The sequence below is a fragment of the Archocentrus centrarchus genome, chromosome 7 (assembly GCF_007364275.1).
Source record: "Archocentrus centrarchus isolate MPI-CPG fArcCen1 chromosome 7, fArcCen1, whole genome shotgun sequence".
Lineage (NCBI taxonomy): Eukaryota > Metazoa > Chordata > Actinopteri > Cichliformes > Cichlidae > Archocentrus > Archocentrus centrarchus.
This window is the reverse complement of record NC_044352.1, coordinates 5,554,627-5,578,055: the sequence shown is the minus strand read 5'-3', so window position 1 is coordinate 5,578,055 and position 23,429 is coordinate 5,554,627. Positions and strand designations below refer to the sequence as shown.

General features: G+C 41.3%; 1 protein-coding gene across 1 annotated transcript in view; it reads right to left on the bottom strand.

The window, feature by feature from the left end:
- Positions 1–21,570, bottom strand: part of LOC115783260 (XK-related protein 7-like) — a 94,695-nt gene extending 73,125 nt beyond the window's left edge. The window contains exon 1 of the mRNA XM_030734006.1: positions 20,975–21,570. Coding sequence (XP_030589866.1) covers positions 20,975–21,570 — 596 coding nt within the window. The remainder of the gene's footprint in view (positions 1–20,974) is intronic.
- Between the last annotated feature and the right edge of the window lie 1,859 nt (positions 21,571–23,429).

The following is a 23,429-nucleotide window of genomic DNA, read 5'->3' as shown; positions in this document are numbered from 1 at the left end:
GATTAGCCATGATCTGACAGAGTTTAGACACTTGCTCATCAGTACTTATTAGCGCAAGGACTCTAGATGATGAAAGCTGAACAAGAAAAAATAATTTTATGTTTCCATTTGAGCAGACAAAAGATGTGGAAAAAAAGAGCTGACTAAACCTTCAATCCAAATACTAGAGGGAAACGTCAGAGGAACATCAGGACAGAGTAATATATAAAAGCCTCTAAAAAATATACTTTTTTCTTATAGTTGAGCTAAAGGCAAACAGCAAAACAGGCTGAAGGCTGGCAAGTGGAGTCCATAGAGGATGGAACAACAGCAGAACAGAGCAGAGGCTCCAAACTGTGGGTAGGCTGCTGATTGATTTATCATACTTGTTCCCTCAGTTCCCCATTTCTCACTGCAAACAGGAGAGGGCTGATCAGACACGTAAATCACCAGCACAAACTCAACAATGTACAGTTCACATGGCTGAGGACTGAAAAAGACTGTTCTTAAAACACTGTTTATTTTCAGTAGCTCCTTTATTTTGTTATACGCGTTGTCACAATCGGTATTTCTGACTTGTTCATGAGTTTGTATGAGTGAGTCTGATGTTGCTGTTCCCCCGATTAGACGGGCCGCTAATGCAGTCTTTGCAGGAGGACAGAGAGCAGAACGCTTTTCATGCTCTGGTTTATTCTTGAGCCACAGCAAGAAAAACAAGCCAGCAAAAAACAGTGAAAACAGCAAGCCTGGATGATGACTGATGCAGCTGTATGGGCTGATGTATGCCAATTTACAAAAAAATGCCTTTTTTTGACTGCACGATAAATGTTACGTTAACTGCTCCCAGCAACTCCCGCCACATCATCCAGGCCAAGTGAAAATAATGCAGCAAGACAGAAATGTCACTCCAGCTGATTGTTACCTATTTTTACTGGACCAAACAGAAATAAATCAAAGATTATGACGGCTACACACTAAAAAACAGGGAGAAAATCTAATTGCACTGATAAACCACAACATTAAAACAGCTGAAAAGTGAAGAGAAAACACTTTTTTTAACGATGCGTGTTCTACTGGGGAACGCTGGCATGGTCGAAGCCCGAGCACACCTTTCCATTTCAGCAGTGATTCCCAACTGCGGTGGCCTCCCCCAGCAGGGTGATGCGCTTCACCACACTACAAAAATTATTCAGGAAGAATGCGGAGAACATGACAAGTTCAGTGATCACCTGAAGGAGTGCTTAGCACTGGCAGAGGATATGGGCAGCCACAGCGGTCGCACCATAACGCTATCACTAAGTTTTGCAGAGAATCAGCAAAATATTAGTTGCTTGTAGCCGTTCACCTTCTGTGACCTCCTGCTGCTTATTTGCTTGATGACACAAAAGACAAATCCAACATTGCCAAGGTGAGTTTGGGAATGTTGATAATGGGGTGACACATAGCCAGTGATGGTAGCACCAATTATTGCTAACATAACTATTATTATATTATTGACCTTCATATCTATTTGTATCATAACATTATTGAGAAGATGCAGGTAAAAGGCCAAAAATATATATCATGCATATCAATAAAGGATCTGTTCCTGTTAAAATTCTGTTTTTTAAGATAGCTTAAAAAATGTACATACAGTGGATACAGTATTACAGCTGCTGGCACCACTTCTGGAGTCCAAGGTGCTAACCCGGTGTGACTGAACATCTGCACCATGTGCCATAAAAGTAAACGGTAAATGGACCGGTACTTACATGCTATTTTTCTGCTATTACAGAGCACTCAATGCTTTTTCTCACTACAGTCCACATTCACACAGTGCTTCCTTCTATACCTTTAAATGCTTTTCATCTGTCACACATACTCACATGCTGATGGATTCATCAACGGCAGTTTGGAGTTTAATATTGTCACCGAGGACACTTCAGGATGCAGACTGGAGGATCGAACCACTGAGCGTCGGATTAGTAGAAGACCCACTCTACCTCCTGAGTCCCAACCAAACAACACAGGATACCCAGAGAGGTCTCACAGCCACATCATGACTGAACAGCTGTTTTGGTGCTGTTTGTAGTGTTTCTGTTCCTCTATCTAAGTGCCACTAAATATACTGCTGATTAATTTTTTTATTTTCCCATCCATCCAAGGGAAAGACCATTCGGGATCAATCTCCTGTTGTGTCACTCCTTAATATCAGTTAGCTTGGTCCTCAGTGACATTGTGGAGAACATACGCTCACCTCCGCTGTCTTGGACTGCAGCTGGTGGTTGTAGCTGTTCTGCTAAACCAGCAGCAGTTGGAGGAGGAGTTTCTGCCCTGCTACACCAAACTCACTGAGGCCGCAAAGCAGAACAACTTCTCTCTGAGACAGAAGATTTGGATGTCATCTGGAGGATTAAAGACTCACTGCTCAGTTAATCTACTTCTCATTGTGTACTTGGTAAATAAAATATTTCAATTTAATAAAGGGTAATATTTATATATATATTTCAAAGCCTGTGCAGCAAGAAATGAACCACACTTGCATCCTAATGTCCCTCCCCTGCCACAAGCAGTATCTAAACCCTCATGGCACACTGTCGTACCCTCCTGTGCAGTAGTTATTGAGGTATTTCAGTCAAAAATCAACTGACTGATCAGCATTGCTCTTCCTAGATCCAAACTATAAATGTATCTAAATATTTAAATTCATCCTTATAGTCTGCCTCTGTCAAAGATAATCACCACTTTACTCTCTTACTTTGTGTTTGTAGCAGGAAGCCTTGAAGTCATTCATTCAGTCCATTACATTCAGATCCGAACACATTACCTCCAATAAAACCGAGAAACGTCTGTGAATATCTGCAGCGCGATACAACAGCTGATTCATTATCTCAGGAGACTGAGGTCAGTTACAGCAGATATACTCTGCTTCCTTTCTTCTCCACTATAATACAGTTGATATGTAATATTAGATCAACACTTCATACGACTCTGTGATGCAAGGCTGTCTGGACTGTTAAGAATGTGCTCAAAGACTCGGGGCCACGCACAGCAGTTGCTGGTATCATTACATCAGATCTCTCTCATGTTTTATTTGAGTAACATGAGCTTATGAGTTCTAATAGATGGTTCAGGGTTGCACAGGTTAGGCTTAACAGCATTATTATAACTATTATTTCTCAGTCTACTCCTCTGTTAAACAAAAAGAAGGTCGCAGTGGGCCGAGAGCAACGGGCAATTAGCCAGAAAACGCAACACGGTGGATCAAAATGTGATAGAAGTGCTTTGATTAAGGTTAGCATGTGTGGAGATGCTTCAGCTGTGTATATACCATATGTACATACGTGCATATGCCTCCCTGCGTTGTGCCTATTCATCCAACTTAATGATTAATCAGTTAAAATGATTTAATCATATGACAATCGTCCATTGCATTGCTGCATGAGGACAGACTAACAAAGCAGCAGGCTTTAACTTGAATAGGTTATAACTAATGATGCTGCTAAAGCCTTATTGCACAGACTAACAACAGACAGCAAGCTTGTGTACTCTACAAGAGTTATTTTCCAGTTAACACAGACTTGAGTCGAACTCTTTTGCTCGACTCTACCCTACAGTCATGTTGCACCAAGTCCCACTGCCTCATTCAGCAAACAATCGATGAAAAGAAATCAAAAGCTAGGTATGAAATATTGTAGCAACCTGGGGATTACGGACGGTCCACATGGTTCATTTAGAAGTGCTGTGATGTGTCTTTTTTTATGTTTGGTTACTGTGGATGTGTGATGTGGTTTCCAGTGTTTGTGTGGCAAAGAACAGTATTTAGCTACCAATAAGCCTGTGGTGATTAATGACTTCTGGCCAGCGTTTGTTTTTAGGTTGGTTGTTAATGTTGAATACGATCCATTTACTGGGCGCGCAGTAGTTGGGGGTGGGGGGGTGGGTGTGGGCGGCTTGTCATAGCATTGATGGAGAAAGAAGAAGCTAACCTCAGGTTACATGGCTCAGTACCCTATTCAGTATGAGTAATGGTGTTTTCTATAGTATGTTAAAATATTTTAGAGCCAAACACTGTTTATGGAGATTACAGTTGTAACCCTTAAAGTTACATTAAGTAATTTTTTGAGGTTATTTCAAAGAAATAAAGAATGCTGTACTCATAAATATACATTGATTGGTGTATAATCACGTCTTCCAACAAACCGATGCACTCTCATAAATTAATCCATTAAAAACACACAGAAGCAGAGGCCAGTTTGTGGAAGCTACCATGCTGCCCCGCCATCTTGGTGGTCGAGATGAACATCCTTCCGCCTAATCGCTTTTTATGGGCGTGGCTAGAGACGGCTTATAAGTTACTTTTAAATTAAAGATCACAAATAACTCTTTCAAACTACATGTGACCATTTAACATTTGTAAATGCATATTTTCATCATCTCGTTCTGTCTTTCTCCTCCTCCTCTACACCACTGCTCTCTCCTCCTCACCTCACCTCCAGCCTCATTTCCTTGTCATCGGTTGGCTATTTTGGACAAACTAATGAGAATTAAAATCCATTGAGAACGACAAATGTGACCTTAAGGTGTACACCCATCAGGTGATCATTGTGTGCGCACTTCACAGAAATCTGACCAATACTGTGAGAGGAGAAGTCCATAAAATGACCAAAAGGAGGAGGAGAAGCACCTAAAAATGATTTGAGATTCCAATAAATACACTGTAAAGTAACTTTGCACAACTTTACTGGAGGAACTATTTTTCAAATGTGAAGTGCTGCCTTTAATCGGTGTAACCATCAATCTAAATGTTTGATGGGCAGTGTTACTGAAGTTGATTACATCTTGTTACTGTAAGTGCAATAAAAACTCCTTAAAAAGGATTCGACTACCTGAAACCAAAGGTGGACAAAATATCTGCACAAAATGTATCCAACCTGAATCTGGCAGCAGTGCCGAAGCACCGGGAGACTCTTCCGCCAATCAAAGGAAAGCGTTCACAAGAACAAAGTGCATCATGTGCTAGACTTTCTAAAGATGACATCAAAACACCAAATGCAGCACTTTTTGGAAGAAAATGGTTACTAACCTGGGAACACAGCAGCATCAAATGCACATACAAAAGGAATTATTATTGTCATTTTAGTACTGAGTGAGAAACAAAACACAAATTTGAGCAAATGTCAAAAATTTAATTCTGAACTGATTTTTGTCTGAAAAGACAAAGGGTCCTCACATTTGGAGGACTTTCCTCTCGAACACACACACACACACACACACACACACACACACACACACATACAGCCATACAGAGGAAAATCCGGAGAGACAGATCAGAGAGTGTGTGAGTTCAGAGAGCTCAGAGAGAGAAAACTAGAATCCACAGCGATACAACTGTTCCTCTGGGCTTTGAACATAAAGTTCACACACTCGAGGAGAACGTGTCTGAATGTGTTTGTATGAACGAAGGAAAGAGAGAGACCGAAAGTGAAAGAAAAATCTGTGTGTTTATGTGTGTGTCCGCGTGCGTGTGCACCTGCAGGGTCCACGCTAATAACATGCACCACTGAAGCGCACACAGAGAAGAACTAACAAACCCTGTGCAGGCCCGAGTCCATGTACTGTCCCAGATTACACAATCTATCTGCATATATAGATACACGCCCATCTATCTGTATCCATCCCTCCATCTGTCCATGCACCTATCACCAGTTTTAGGTAAGCAGATCCCAAAACCAGGCAACAAAATAAGGAGAGGAGAATGTTTATCTTAAATACTGTTATAATATTGCTGTAATCATCTTTATATCTTAAATGAAAACCATCCAGTAGCTGTAGGTAATATGACTCATGTCTGTTTGATGTAAATTTAAAAAAAAAGGGTTTGATGCAGTTAGAAAGGTGCAAAATCTGAAAAATATGAGATCAAAGTGGGTCAACTAAATGCTGAAATGTTAATTAAGTTCTCCATTTTTTAGCTTTTCACAGGAATTTCCAGCATATCATTGTCATATATTTTATTTTATATTTTTCACTCGTTAACATAAAACATATTTTTTTAAAAAGTGAAGGTAACACGGACCTGAGTTTATTTTAGTGGCCAAAAGGGGACAGCACAAAAAGCCCTCATCACAGTTTATTTCAAACAGTGACACTGCTGAACTTGATGCTTCATAACGGGACTTTACTAACAAATGGGTGATGTCACTGTTGATTAAGTAATGTCTATGCTTTTTAATCACATTTCATTATAGTCTGTATGTGATGAGATTGATGGTGACAGCACCTTTCTGTACTCTGAGTTTTAGTATTTTGGTTGTCATCAGCTTGGTTTTTGGACCGTATATGGGAGGTAATTTAGTAACACGCAAATAAAATACTTTCACTCAGCAAAACTGGAAGACAGACTTATTCGATGGGCTGTCAGTACAATTAATATCATTAGCCTGATATTTGCATTAAAAATGCTCCACAAGGTGCCGACACCACAAACATGAATGAGAGGTCCGGCTCAGTGACTCAGATTAATGGAAGTGAAGTCAGTCTGAAACATCAGTTTTGAAATGTCTGCATTCTTAACTTCCAGTCATAAAAATTCACCCACCTCATTTGTCACAAAGGGGAAATTGGCCACAGAGACTGAAGACTTTTTTGTGTGTGTGTATGCTGGCCTATAAATTATTCTGCTCTAATGGACGATATTTTTAACATGGGAGTCTATAGGGGAACAGTTTTTGGCACTTCTACGTTGGCTTCATTTTTGAGCCCCGGAGGTTTCCACTTTCATAGATTAAATTAAGCCCTAATGCCAAGTTTTTTCTTTCTGGCTCTAAATGTTGACACTAAATGTAAATCATTACTGGGCAAAATATCACTGGGCATGTATATATCCATGTATATACCCTAAAAACTTTAATCTACTGTGAAGGAGATTAAAGAAATTGCTTTTAAGATCTGTTGCTTTAAGGGTCCACCGGCAGATTCCAAACATTGGTTACAAAGATTTAAATACCACTAAGCATCGTGAACAGTCTAACTTAAACTGTAAAACTATAAAACCCTCCAGTTTCTGCCTTTCCCAATCTATCAGCAGATAAAGATCTTATCCAAACACTACAGTGAAGATATTCTGACTGAGCCGTTAATTTACAGCAAACGGCTATAAAACTAGATGAACCTTTTTGATCCCTGAGGAGAAGCTGGGTCATTACAGCAGCTCTGAGGCTCAGAGCAAGCAGTGAGATGGTTCACTGTTCAGTAAGCTGAAAACTCTGCCCTGAATGTTATTACACTGAACACTGCGGTTGATTCAAAGAGTTGCAATAATGTGAAATTGACATCTGTTGTGCCAATATATCTTTTTTTTTTATGTTCCAGCCAAAAATGTCAATATGTCCTACAGTGAAATGATCATAGCTGTGGTTTGCTCCCACCATCTGAAATAACCCACGTACGTGTTCCTGAATCACATGTGGGAATGTTTGCACCAAGCGGCAAACTGCAGTTCCTTGAATCACCACTTGAGGCTGACTCCAAAAATGGGAAATTTTTCAGGGACTTCCATGTTAAAATGTGGATTATTGCAGCAGAAATAAACATATTTACAGCCTGCTTACAAAAAAAAAAAAAATCTATAGCTTAGCTTCTGGGGGTTGAACATCTTCATAATTCACAAATTTAATTAAGCCTCATCGTAATTAAAACTAAAGGCGTGACCGCTCTGAATGACGGGGGGACGCTTAAACAGGCTGCTGTAGCTGGGATCTGTCTCCATTGGCCTCACCTCAGCCAATTCCAGTCACTGAACCAGAGTGCTTAATTGTGCTTATGGTCAATAATATGCAATTATCTGACAAAACATGGCTTGCTGTGTGTGGTTAATTAACAGCCTGTCCAGGAAATATGTGCTCCAGTTTTGCTGAGTTCAATTTTATTTGTGTTTCACTTAGCACTAATTAGCATGTGTCTGTGTGATGCACTCATACAGTTTATGGATGCAGTTTGCTAAATAAGCTGACCCACATTAGCTGCCACCCTTTTGTCTAAATATGGCCACTTCTGGCTTAAAGAATATCCTAAAATAAAGGCTTCAGTTTATGGTGTTCGGCTGAAAGACCAACAAATTGCATGGAATTAAGCAGGTCAGGTGGTCGTGATGGTGTTCAACCAAGAGACTGACATTCAGAGTCTCATCCTGATCTTTTTCTAAGACTGTTCACTTTCAACATTCTGGTTTTAATTAAGGCACAAAAACTAATTTGTTAGAGTTATTAAAACATCATGACTGGGGTTCAAATACAACATTTACAATACAGTTTTTAATACATGTTAGAAAATTTCTTTCTCCAGGTTTCCAGGTTGTAGAGTTCCAACCTGTTTAAAGGTGGTGACGGCGGTGCACATTTCACACGCAGCTTTAGATTAAGTGGTTGTTTTAAAATGGAAATGACGACAGGCAGATGTGGATGTTCTAAAGCCAATGACTCTGCAAAGGTAAGACTTAAAAAATTGGTCATATATGTTTAAAATGCCACAATTCAGAGTCCAAGAAAGAAAAAAAAAACACTTTATGTCCCTGCACGTCTGTGCTGTCTGAAACGTGAATGTCTTAAGCTCGAAATTATAGCCAAAATAAAGCTTTTATTCATTAAAGAAGGTACACAACCGGCCCGAATGTTCAGTTTGCTTTGGACACGAGTCCGGGTTTGCTTGGTTTAAAATGGATTTAAAACATTTTTGGCTGTTTTCACCAATCATTTCCCTTCATTATAATTCTACCCGATTCTGCTCCTTCTGCAGCTTTAATGTGGCATCTCCTTTCATCTGGTCAATGCTTTTTGTGGCTTTAAATGGTTATAGATCACATGATATATGTTGTGTGTCACGATTACTCACCGAACAAAACCAAAATAGTCAATCATTTCACAACGAATTAATTAAGCGCTATGTGCAGGCTGCTGTTTATAATTCCTTCTATATTTCCTCGCTGCTGCCTGGATGTCAAATTCTGTCAATATGTGTGTGCGCGTTTGGTTTTGAAAGCAAGGAAATGTTAGCTGGTGTGCAGCGTGTTTGTGAGCAAGCTTTCATTTTGCATCAAAATTCATCAGATATACATAGTCACATTCTTCATGTGTCCATACCTGCAGGGCACACGCTAATGGCATGCATCACTGCAGTGCACGCTAACAGAGCATGCGCTACCCCTACATGTGCTATCCCAGATATATCGCACAAACAAACAAACACAATCAGAGGACAATCAAGGAGGGGCGAAAACAAAACTTTAAATGCAGCCATTCATCCAGCTTCTCCCCACATCTGTGTCCATTTTAGGGAAACAATTAAAAGTAAAAGCAGAAAGATTGTAAACAGAGGGAGAGAGACTGCAAGTGACAGAGGGAGATCGGGTGACAGGGGCATCTATCAGGAAATGCGAGATCTCTTGACACATACATACACAGACACTGGAAATGTGATTGACAGCTCCCTCAAGGGCTGCAGTGAATTATTCAGCACAGTGTGACGGACCGACAGACAGGAAGGCACACAGAGAGACAGAACATCATTCAGACAAACCGAGAGGGAGACAGACGGGTGGAGAGACAGGCTCATGGACGGCTGTGGACCATCAAAACTTCCCTCCAGGCGCATTTTTATTCATAATCAATAACTCTATTAAATTTTACATCAACCTACGTGCATTTATAGTCCTGGGACTCTAAATTCTTAAAGAGACATGTTTTGAAATTCGGTGCCTTCCTTCGGCTGCTGCTGCTGCTGACCAACACGAAGGAAACCAGTTTCTGCATGCAAACTTTAGAAACAGCCTGCGGTTAACACATCACAATCAATACCAAAGCCCAGCCAATCAGCACGCAGTTTGTAGAGCATGTTAGCCTAAGACAACGTGTCTCATGCTCATAAAGTCTTCTAGCTAGACTGCTAAAGTCTGATTACTTATATCTGGTATTGAACTGTTTGCAGAAACAGAAAGAAATGACGATACATGTCATACAAACAGGAAAACTAAGTAATAAATGCACCATCAGACTGTATGTCAAAGAGTGACGTTACCACCCCAATGAGATCCCAAAATGTTTTACTTATGAAATCTTTCTAGAGCAATCTTACAACCATTAACAAATTATTTTAATTTAAACTGTTTCTGTTGTGAGATCAAAATCTCAAATTGGAATATCCTCCTTTTAAAATTACTGAAACTGTCACTCGGAAAGTGCAAAATCTTCATATATTCATGTTTGGTTCAATGGCAAACATAAAACTATATTTTCTATGGATATTTTACCATATACATGGTGCCTGAGAGTATACAGAAACCCTTAGTTTGTCTGCAGCTTGAAGTGGCACACTGAAAAATAAGGAAATTCATTTAATCAAGAGTTTTGATGGCATTTAGAGGCCATCATTTCAGTGGAGAAACAGCCACTTGAGTCGAGTCACAGATCTGAGATCAAAATAATATTTTCAAATGTCTTTTTTGTAACTCTGAAAATTTCTAAAATATTCCTGTGAAGGTTTTGACTGCAGAGACAAACAAGCGCTTCAAAGGAGCCACTTGACGTTTTTTTTTACAATTCTATCATAGCGTCCATCTGTTTGCCTGCATTTCTGCACCACTTTCACGGTTCTCTAATCCTTTTCCCTGCAGGCCGCTGGATGCTGCAGGATCACGCCCCGAGGGTGCGAGAAAATCCAGAGAAGTTGTGAAAAAATAACCATCCCAGCACTGTCAGAGTAAATGACTATACAGAGGGAACCCTGAGCGACCAAAGTAGAAAGCTGAAAGATTACAACAGGAACTCCAGCTGTCTACTCCGCATGTATTTATGGTAGCACACACTTAAATTTACATGACAGCACATTGTCTTAAATTGCCTCGTCACTCTCCCAGCAGAAATGAAAGAAACAGCTGCTATTTCATGTTTACCATCCAATCAGCTCATCAAAACCTGCAGACAACAAAGGAGCTCTCGTTTCATTTCGTTCTTTTACTGGGTCAAAGAGTAGAAAGAGACCTGGAAAATTCTTTTAAATTACCAATCAAAGAAAAAAAGAAACCTCAAAGACTTCCATATGCAGTGAATCCTAAGAAGCTTCAGGTTTTCTTGAAGTTAAATAAAGGATATGCTTTACAGTGGAGACAGAAACGTATTGGTCTGAACGTGGCTTCAAAACAGGCTGCGATAAAAACAGAAACAGAAGGACAGAGAAAAAAAAATGAAACAGAAGCGCGCACTTTACGATCATCTCAGAGGTACAAAATGCTTTCTGGGTGCAGCTAATCAGCTACTAATGATTAGCCAGACTTCAGAGCTACTGCTGGCCATGCACACACAATACAGTGTCCCAACATTTCTTTGTCTCTTTAAAGTGCGTAACATTACTTCATGCAGGCCACAAAGTCAAACTCAGCCCGCAATCCCAGCTGACAGCAGCCGATCTTAATGCCAGCTCACATCAGCTGATGGCTCAGCGGATTATCTTCTACACATCCAGCTATACTGCTCCAGCCTGTCCATCCCTACAGCTTCTCGTGTAAGCCGCTTTGCAACCCCCCTACACAACAGCCTTTCATGTCAGATATGTCATGTAATTTTTTATTGTTTGGTTTAAATGCTCTTTACTGTTTCATGAGCAGACGAAAATCACACACAGCCAGTCTCATCTCTTTAGCACATGTTCCATGAGCTCCATGAAGGTCTACCGTCTTTGAGCCACAGTTTCTGTTCTCTTTAATTCTTCTGAGGGTTCTGTTAAAAACAAATCCTCCACAGAGGACCAGTTTAGCTTGAAAACTCCCATTTTTGGAAAGAGGAGTAGTGTAGGTTCCCACGCATTTATGCCAAGACAGATTGCATGTGGGGGAAGAACACAGAGCAGAAAAGAATCAGATTAAATCTTTTACGTCGTATATATTTTTTGTTGAGGCAGTCCTCCCAATTATTATTAAAGATATTTGGTGATTCATTTTAGCATTTTTTTTATTTTTATTATCCTTTTACCAGAGAGAAAAAAAAAACCATCTGTAATTGATTTACTGGCTCTTATTTCACTCTTATTTTTATAATTCAGTTACTGCTGACCAGCTAACACCCGCCCTCCCCGTCTTGTGTTTCCTGTCGGTCGGCTGACCAGGTCACTGATGCTGGTCCAGAGAGTCTCTCATCCTCCATCCTCCATCCTCCACTATCTTTGTTCTGCAAACTGGAGATGCAGCAGATTATAGTTCTGTTATCTGCTGTCACAAAATCTATTTATAAAGGATCAGAAAGCGTGGGTGTGCCACCTTTCACATACACATATGTGCACGTGCTATCAGCACCTCAGCTATCACCACAAAAAGAGTCTATTTCTGGAGAAAACGCTGATCATTTAGTAAAAGCTGTAAATCACCCGTGTGTTTTGAAAAACTTAAAAGTTTCTTAAAGATTAAACTGCTTCTGAGATCTCACCACCACCCACAGCAATATTTAAATATTTCTAGCTATGAGCCATAAAAGAAATGAGGCGCTTCTTCTGTAGCACAACTATGGCCATTTACAGCCCATTTAAAAGTAGCTGATTTCCTATACATACTGACACTTCTTATTATAGTTTGTCTGGGAACTGCTGGACTCTGAACACAGAACAAAACCTATTTAGAACTGCAGTTTGCAGGAGGAATTGTTACAATACTGCGTCTCAACTGTGAATCAAACTGTAAAAGCAATGATTAGAAGAGCAGCTCAAAGAGGTGCACCAGCACAAGAGGGTCTGCACTGTTCAGTTCAACAACAGGTCGAGTTTGCACTGAGCAGCAGTAAAGGGCTCCTTTAAATAAGCCGATGTTAGGATACACACACAGAAAAATAAGCAGGAGGACCCAAAGCCCGGGTTTGGCTTGGACAACCGAAACACTTCATCTGCTCCCATTTCTGTGAATGAAAGGTTGGAAAACAGCTTCGGGGTCTGAAAAATGTCAACTCATTTTTCACAAGTACACAGAAGGCCACAGATTACAAAGCAGAAGACCTGACAGCTGGACCTGCTAACATCTTTCATTGACACTCTTCTCATCTCATTAGCGTCTCCAACCAATGGGGAGTCCCTGAGTGACAGGCCCTGAAATTAAACTGAAAAGTAAGAGCAATAATCACTGTGAGTCACTTCATTTGTGAATGAACAGCGAGGCAGCCCCTCCTTGAACACTCACACACACGCAGATAGATTTGAATGATTCAGCGTATTGAGCTACATCGCGGCTGCCAGTTAGCCACTCGGGCTGATTATTAGCTGTGTTGATCCAGCCATGGCCAGCAGTCACCTGAGCTGAGTGTCCATTTGGAACTGATTCAGTCACTTCTCTCTAGGACTGATTGATCCAGTCTGGCACAGACAGGAACCGATTGGATCGTGTTAAAAAAAAAAATGCAAGGCTTGCTGACCACTGAACTCAAAGCTGGACTGAAAATGATGCTTCCTCAGTCTGTCCACAGTTGTCGCCACTCTTTGGGTCTGATGGTACATTTTGAAACCGTCAACGCTTAAAATGTGTCCTGCACTTTTCTTGGTGACAGGTGCATGAGATCAGTAAGAAAATCTCCAGCATGCCACACGTGTACACGAAATCCCAGTTCCCAGTGAGACCTCAGACATTCACAGTTCATTTAAACAAACGGCAAACAACATCTGCATCTGCAGTTTCCCAGCTAAATCAATCAAATCAGAAGATGCTAGAAACACCTCTTAATATACATAAAATTTCATAGGGACACTGAGTTCCTACAGTGCAGGAGGAGTCAGTACAGTTATCGCTGAGACGATGATAACTTTTAAACTAAAATATCAGTTAATCTCTTATGTTGTTCATCAATCCAAAACATACAAAATCTGCATAAAGTTTAACAATCCCTTCTTGAACAAGTGTTTCATCTCTTTCCAGCTTCAGTGGGAGATTCCCTGCACTTCACAGGAAGCTTTTTTAACAGCTCCAGATAACGAAATGTGACCTTGCTGCTTTCATCTGGATTTTAAATGTAGATGAGGTGGAAAAAAGATAAACAGATGAGTCTCCGCTTGCAAAAAGGTGAGTCGACCTTGATTCCAAACGCCGACGAGCCTTCATACTGAAAGGCATTGTGGGTTCTGTCCAGCACTTGTAGCTGTCAATACCGGTCTGTGTCTCATAGGAAGGATTCCCCCCCGACACACACACACACAGTTGTTGAACACTGTGGGTAAATGACAGCCTGACCTACACCTCATGTTTTAGGTCAATAAAAAGCCTCTGCTTTCACAGTGCTGCTGCAAAGATCTGCACGGTGATATCAGGAATGTTCAGAAAGACACACGTAAAATGGACTTCTGTTTTTCTCTCAGTATTTACACCAGCTTACAGGAACTGACAGCCAACGACAACATGACACCAAGAGATAAAAGTCAGCAAAGCTGGAGACTGTTCTTTAATTAGGTGCTATAAAATAACTGGCTTGGATGTTTGCTCATACCTACCAACAGAAATGAATGTAATTAAAGGGCAGTTTAAGGAAATTAAACAAAACGACTCGTGCAAAGAGTCCATGTGTTGCTCATCATCAACAGGCAGAATCAAAAACTGCACACAGAAGCACACCTTAAAGTGTTAAAGGTTAAATAGAGATTAGTGATGCATTTGATACCTCTGACCGTCTGTCATCTTTACTAAAACTAATTTACACAGCAGGGACTGGGAAAGGCTTTGGCACCAAGATAATGAATAACTTTTACGTAGCTGTGATTGTTACAGCAGCTTTTCCTAAAGACACGGAGCAGGTTGTCCACTAATTGGGATGTCGGCTGTTCGATTTGCAGCTCCTGCGGGCAAAGTGTCTTTGGGGAAGACACTGAACCCCAAAAACTGTCCCTGATGTGTTGAGTGTGTGCGAAATTTAAAGTGCTAGTACAAAACGCGCTGCACAGATGTGTGTATAAGAAGTCTCTTCTTGTGTAAAATGCATATAGTACTTATGTAATGACATAAATGCACTTCATTTACCATTTTTTATCAATGACTAATTCATTTAGCCTTTAAAGGGAACCTGTTATGCTTTTCTTGATATTCTGGTATATACTGTACTGACTATGATGTTCACAGAGAACATTGTGATCTGTAGCGAGAGAAGGAAGCAGGTAGAAGAGTTTAGAGACGGAGGGCAGAGCTGAAGATTATAAGAGTGACCAGAAGGGACAGGACCACAGATGATTACGTCAGAGGGAGGAGTCTGCAAGAATCAAAACTGAGATGTTTGCACATGTGCAGACGAGGGATAGATGATATATTGGGTAAAGGTTGTTGAATATGGAGCCACAGACCACAGAGATGAGGATGCTAGAGATAGGGCGAGCCCTAAAGGGAGCAACCACCCTTTGGCAACATAATCATACATGTACCTACTGGTTTGGACTATGCCCCTTAAACTCTTAATGTTACAGGATATATTAATACGTCAGACTGCAATGCACTTTCAGATTATTTTGGAACCTCACTAACCTGCCAGAGATCTGTAGACGTGGTCTAAAATGGGCTAATGTAAAGACTGTGATCAGTGTTTTTGACTGTAGCTAGCAGGATGTGGTCTCTGGTGTCAGTGTCAGGTTCTTTGTACATTCAATCATCCACCCAAATCTACCCTTTAACATTTTTCTGCTACAATAATATCATAATATATCGAATTTGACCACGGACTATTAGTCGCATGGCCAAATGAGTATGTTTGTCATGAAAACAAACACAAATATTTTCCATTATGTTTTAAGCTCTCGTGGTCACATAAAGAGATAATAGCTACATTTCCGTGGTGAAGAAAATCTCTACAAATCATATCGGGCAGTGAAAAGCAGAAAAAAATGGAAAACCATAACTAAATATCCCAAATATCTGAGCTCTCCGGTGTATTATCCACTGCCAAAAACAAACTCCCGTTTGCCTCTGTAATTTCATCAATTTTCCCCCAGACTGTCAGTCAGTGTTCACTTTCATTTTTTCTACTACACAAAAACAGGTAATAAATGAGATTAAAATGCATTTTGCAGACATACATTAGGTTTCATAAAACAACCAGAAACTAATAATCACACTGGAGGAAAAATATCTCAAATGGCAACGTTCAGCTCACTTCTGCCTCGGCTGAAAACATCTCAGCTGCTCAAACCTGCAGACTCAAGTCATCGACACTCTGAGCACAGCCCAACTCTCCCGGCAGCAACTATCCCATTAAAACCAACTCATTCTCATTCTTCAGCTCTCAGCATCTTATTGTTGTTCATTAATGCAGTTCATTACTGAGTCTGCATGTAATTATACTCGTATGAATTCCCGCATGCTCTTTTTTTTTTTCCCGAATTAGTTGATTGTTATGTGAATCTTCATTTAATCTCCTGTGTTTGTCTACAGAGGTTCAGAGGTGAGCTGCAGCCCTGTAGGACTGTCTCAGTGAGCAGCCCTTTCTGCTCAGCAAGTCATTTTGAATCTTTCGGGAAACGATACAATCACAATAAACTGTGTCTTTCTGTGACTGCTCTGGTTCTTCTCTGTGTCTGAGCTTCACATTAAATTTCCCCGTTACATGGCAAGAAGTCAAAGGCACAGACTGCTCGTCATGTACAAATTTTGGTTTGTTTTCCTAAAAGCTGGAATAAATTATACAACAAGAACAAGCAAAAAAAAAAAAAAAATTGCTCTGTTGAACTGGCAGCCTTATTGTTGCTGGAAAATATCATTTTTCATTGTTGCACAACTGAGACATTTTTCTGTGGAACAATGCAGCCAGTGTGTGTGTGTGTGCTTCTTTTAAAATCTTTCTTTGTTACAGACAAATTTTTCTTTTTTTTTAACAGCACTATTCAAGTCTTGGGTCTGACTTTAGGATATTTCTTCTATTATTTCAGTCATGTCTTGATCCAACTGATGTTTTGACTGTAGCTCGCTTCACCCTCAGGTCTCCGCTTTTCCTTCAGTCTCTCTTCTTTGCTTTGGTTTTTGGCTTTTGGGGGTTTTCTGGCTTGATTTATCTGGCCGGCACTACTTACAGCTCTTGGAACAGATGACACGAGTTGCTCTGCAATCAGTAAACAGGTGCCGCCATATAAAAGGATCCCATCAGTAACTGGTTAAGCGGGTTATTATGACCCATAATTACTTCATAGTGTGACAGGGGTCTCTAGTGGCTGTAGTAATTATGATGGATGTGTATGGGGTATTTTAAGTCCATTTTTTGTGGGGTTTTTGTTTCATTTTGGAAATTTAGTGCACTGTCTTCTTGAGAATCCAGCTTGGTGAATAATTAAGTTATGAAGGTGATGCCGCCTTCATTTTGCTGTGTTGAGCAGGAGCTGAGAGTTGTACACCAATATAGGCTTACTGCTCTCATGGATTCTCATTGCACTGACAGTAATTGTGCTGCACACTCACATAGCTCTGGGCTTGTTGGTCTGGCAGTGGATGGCTGGAAACATATTTAAAAAAAATAAAACCCTAATAGGAGGATATGACATGATGCAGTTAAAGAGCTATGTGCACATAAGAAGGAGGTCAGGGTGTATGGATGGATCAGTTTAAACATGGAACACTGTTCCGCCTTGAAACTAATTGTTAATGTGTGTTTTAACCCCGACCATGCCTTTACTTTTTTATTACTGTAGCAGTGATATGAAGGACTGCTGTTTAATACCAGCTTTAAAGGACAGTTAACACTTGACTAAACTTTTACTGCTCCATAAGCCTAACTTTATATTAATTATTATAACAATGACAAGGTCCCAATCTAGTCTGAGCCTGAGATCTATTTTTAACCAAACACAGCCCCATGTGCCTAAAGCTAACCCAATGGCACCTTTCTTGCATCTTTATTTGTGTTTGATGTGCTTCAATCTTGTTATGTTCTCTCTGTATTTTTTTGGGTCCATCAATCCATTGATCCATCCATTTCTGCTGCTTACCCAGGCCCACATTACAGGGGCAGCAGTCTCTGTAGAGTTGCCCAGACCTTCTTTTCCGAAGCCACCTCCACCAGCTCTTCTGTAGGTCTCGTGTCAACTAAAAGATGTACAGTAATCTCTTCAGCGCATCCTGGCTCCATCCCAGAGCCTCGTTTGAGTAGGACATGCCCTAAACACCTCACCTAGGAGGCGTCTTAATCAGATGCCTAAAACGCCTCAGTTGGTTGACTAGAATAGGACTAAAGCCCTTCCCAGATGACCAAGCTACTTGATCTCTAAGGAACAGCCAGAATGAGCCCTCTGTGCATGGTGGAGGTTGGTGTATCCAAATGGTCTCAGGAGCTTCTGTTGTTGGGTGCAATTTGCCGCTGGTAGACTCTGTCTCCCTGGCTGAGGGGCCAGATGGAGATCAAATTAGAAAGCCCCCATGATGACTAAAGACACAAAGGGACCAAGTCTCTCTGCCACGAGAGGGTTACCGAAGCCCCACCCTGTATCCAGGCCCAGGAGAGGTGCTCAAGGGAGAGTGCCTGGTAGCCGGGGCTCAGCTTAACACAGGCCAAAAAAGCAACATGAGCTTGCCCTCCTATGGGCACACCACCTGCAGGAGCCACCGTAGAGTTTCAGTGCCATATGGATTGGGCGGCGGTCAGGGGCAGATGCCCTGGCAGTCCAGTCACTGGTTGCCAAGACTGGCTTTAGGGAGATTAGATTTCTTTGGATTCTGAATTTTATACTTTGTTGTATGTTTATACTGTCATGTTTTGTGCCTGCGCTTATTTAGTTGCAGATATTGTCTCTGTGAATGTCCCTATAAAAGTAAACACACAATTAAAATAAAAAATGAGTTGTATTTTAAACATAAAAGTGGAACAAAAGGGAAAGAAATGTGTGCAGTGATGGAAATAGTCAGATCCTTTTGCCTGAGTGAAAGTGGCACGAATACCATAAAGTAAAAGTCTTCTTTTCAAAGTCTTATCATTAAATGTCACAGTAAAGCAGTTTCTTCTACTTTGTTGACTGATACCTGGTTGTGGTGAAGCTATTTTCTTTTTAAGTACAGGAAGGTACTTTAGTTCACTTGTTGCCAGCTTAGAGGTTCAAAGGCTCAAAAGTTAAATCTGTAAGGTTTTAAGAAGATCAGCGTAACAGGAGAAAAAAGTTTTGCTTTATAAATTTACTTCTGAATTTCGTTTTCAGGCTGTTTTTCTGCAGTTTTGTCCTTTTTTCATTGTATTGTTGCTCATTTGACACATACATATTTGTAAACATTTAAATGCATTGTGTTGTAATTAGAATTTCTTTTATTTATTTAAAATCTCATTTTGAGATATTTCATTGTGACTCTGACAGAGTTAATAAAACCTGTTTCATAATGGGGTCTTTTTCCAGATATGTAATAAATGCACAACTTGATGTGTGAGCCGGATGTATTATAAGTAACGTATGCAATGTGCGTCACACTGTCTGACAAAAAAAAAAAAAAAACATTTATTTCTAGAGACTCGGGTTATGTGAGACTTCCATCTTCAAGTCAACCCACTTGCACCTGGCAAAAACTTCTTGAAAACACGTTGAAAAGACGGCTTCGTCAGATGTTGAGAGAACGTCGAGATTTAAAGAGTGAAAAGGCGAAAAGCCATCTTTTCAGGTCACTGAAAAGACATTCCTTCACATCTAAATTTAGTTAGAAGCGAAAAGACATCTCTTCCTCCTCAACATGTCTGCAAACTCCTCAGACAACCAGCAGATTCTAACCCAGACCCTCCGATGAGGCAGTGTGGCTTACCACTGCATGCAGGATTGTGGCACCCTCCCATTAGGGGCACATTTTGACTGTCCACAGGCCTGTGCAAATACACTTACCATGCAACATTCAAAGAGACACAAACCCATAAGATACACGATTTGCTTTTATATATATATATTTCATATAAATATTGTCTACTGGTCTGCATATCCACAGTGAACACTCTGTGGCTGTCTGATCAGTGAAATAAAATGCCAATCAAGATTGTATTTAAAATATAGAAATGTTAAAACAAGACTAGACATGATTTGTTGTCAATGTCCACTTTTCAAAGAAATTTTGTAAATTTTAGACTTCTTTTCAACATTCTAAAAATATATCGTTTCACCTTTTATTTTTACTTTGAGGCTAAATTAGACATAAAGGGGTTTCTTTTGACTGGTTAACCACATTTAGCCCAGACAACAATGTCCATGGACGTCTGGTGCTTGATGTTTCTCATAAAGGCTAGCACAGTTAAAGTAACAGGAAAGGAAATGGCTTTGAATGTGTTGGGGGAATGCTCCTTTAAAGATTTTTCCATGCATCCTCTCATTTTACATTTCATCCAAAGCTACACTGCTTGTAGAAAAAGAGGAAAAAGAAGAAGAGCCAGGTTTGAAATCACTAACATGACAAGCAGCCAGAGGAGAGGAGCAGCAAGGTCTAAACCGCGGTGCCTTGATAATGTTCCTGTCAACATATCAGGACCATGACAGACGGAGGCATCGGGGGGGCAGAAACTACATGTTAGAGCTGTATGCAACCGTGCAGCTTCTGTCACAATCAAGACAAGAGTGGCAGGTGGACAAAAAGGTTCAGTTCAGGGGGGAGCTATTCACATTTTGACGACTGTTTAAAGTTCGGTGTGAAAGTGGACACTACAAAGAGGCTTTAGGGGAAAGAGTCGCGCTCTTTCTTCGTTGATTGCTGCATAATTCTGTTAATGTAAGAGAAAGGTAACATTTCGGAAGATAAGCCGCACACATGCACATGCGATGACGCGCGCACAGATACATACAGCCTGTACGAAACCTAAACACACTCTCTCTCTCACTCACTCACTCTCTCTCTCTCTCTCTCTCTCTCTCGCACACACACATGGAGGTCTCAGTGCAGGATAGCGTTGAGAATGCAATGCTTGCATGTGCACAGCGCACATATTACGCACACAGAAGCACGTTATGCACACACGCGCACATGCACGCAAGCACACCCCTCTCGCTCCCCACACCACTCCAGTGGTCCTACCTCCAGACTTGCCCCAGCTGCAGGACGTGAAGCACGGTTTGAAAGACCCACATGCAGATGGTGCAGCACCTCCGGGGGCCCCCGACTGTCCCAGTCGTCGCTGGCGGGGCAGAGGACGTGTACACCGGGGTAACATTCGCAGCGTTCACTGCCACCGCGCTCCCACCGCGCTGGTCGCTGTCCTTGGTGCTTAAAGTGCTGTCTCCCGCCGTGGCTGCTCCGCCTGCTGCTGATCCGCTGCCGCTGCAGCTCGCTGTTCCTTCCCGGCCGCTCAGTTCCGTGTAGTCATACACGAACCACCTGAAACTCAGCACCTGGACGACAGCGGAGGGCACCACGACAAAGACGAGCGTCAAGCCGAACCACCAGTAGTCGCCTCTCAGGTAGTAGTCGGCAGCCAGCCACAGGTCGGTCGCGCCGTCGGAGAAAAAGACGAGCAGGGCGCAAAGCACCCAGCAGCAGTCCAGCAGGGTGTAGGGCTTCCCGCCGGCGGCGGTGCAGCGGGGCCGGGCGGCGGGGTTCCCCGGCTCCGAGAGACTCCTGGGCGTGTTGTCATCTTCCACAGGCACCGCTGCTCCATCCGACTTAGCGGCCATGTTGGTTAGGATAGGAGAGAAAGACAGAGAAAGAGGTGGGGAAACGGGAGAGAGAGTGAGAGAATGAGAGGGAGAAGGGAGGGGGCTGGCTGTGTGCAGGAGAGAGTGTGAGAGATTACATCATAACTAGCCTCATCATCAGCCAATTAATTGCGAGGCATCATTACTAACAGCGCTTTTAACACCATGACACCAGCATGATGTTTTCAGGACATCCAGCGTGAAGGTAGACAATTCTGCAAATAATTATGACCTGCAGGGTTGTGGTTTTCAATCCGGTTATTAAATCTTTCCCTGTTTTACTATCCTACCTCTGCAGCAGCAGCAGCGCACATGTTACATTCATATTAAGGTAATTTAGCATGCACCATATGAGTTAATGACTTAACTGGCTACAGTCAGTGTAAGGACTCAGCATTTTTATGCACAATGAATCTGCCTCCAGGCAATTAATGTTAAATCTCCTGTGCATTCACTCAAAAACCATGACCCTTTAATCATTAAGAGATTGGGTGACTATGAACTCAGCAGACTTTATAGCAGTACCTCACACTGACATAATTTGGGTTTATCATCAAGAGAAAGCAATGGCTTTTTTTTTCCTTGCTTCACTTTCAGACAGATGTATAGGAGCTCTTAAGTAAAACCACAGTCTTTGTACAGTCTGGGATGGAAAGGTTAAAAGGTTGCAACACCGTTTTATAAATAATTTTTGTCTGGGTTCTTCTCTGCATGCCCTCAGCAGCAGTTTCACAGGTTACATTTTATCCTTTCAGAATAAAAAGCCATAGTCTGCATGTTGATGTTTGCTTAGTATGAGGAACACAGCGAGAGATGTGATCATATGGACTATTTATATAAATAGCAATAGCAAAGCCCTGTTTTTAATTACCTTAAATCACTTTGAAAATAGGTAACATTCAAAGTTATTGTGCATCCGTGAGGTGTTGGAATAATCAGAAAATCAAAAAATTCACCCAAGACAAAAAAAAGAAAAGTCAGATTTAAATTAGATCTGACATCTGATCTGTAATATGATTTTAGGCTGTAATTACTAGTTGCTGTCAACACAGAGTATATATAAAAGATACACTCACTGCCCATGTTGTTAGTTACAGCTATTCAGCTGGCAGTAACTCCGTGCATTCAGGCATGTAGAAATGGCCGATTTGATGAAGTTCAAACTGAGCATCAGAATGAGGAAGAAAGGTAATTGAAGTGACTTTGAACATGTCGTGGTTTTTGGTGCCAGACGGGGTGGTCTGAGTATTTCAGATACTGTCTGTTTCCCAGACAACCATCTATTGGGTTTCCAGAGAATGGTCCGAAAATATACAGCGAGCAGCCGTGCTCTTGGTAAAAAAGCCTTATTGATGTCAGAAGTCAGAATGGCCAGGCTGCTTCAAGCTTTTAAGAAAGCAACAGTAATGCAAATAACCACTCATTACAACCAAGTAATGCAGAAGAGCATCTCTAAACATGGAACACATTGAAGCCCATTGAAGCAGATGGACCACAGCGACAGAAGACCACATCAGGTGCCGCTCCTGTCAGCTAAGAACAGGAAACTAGGGCTACAATTTGCATGGCTTCACCAAAACTAGAAGAAGACAAGAAGATTGGGAAAATGTTTCTTGGCACCCTTTGGGTCCCTTGAGCATCATTTAAACACCACAGCATACCTGAGTATCCCTTTATGACCACAGTGCACTCAAATGGCCTCTACAGTCACCGGATCTCAATCCAGTTGATCACCTTTGGGATGTGGTGGAACAGAAGATTCAAATCTCCACTAACTCGATGATGCTCTCATGTCAACATGGACCAAAATGTTTCCAGCATCTTGTTGAATCTGTGTA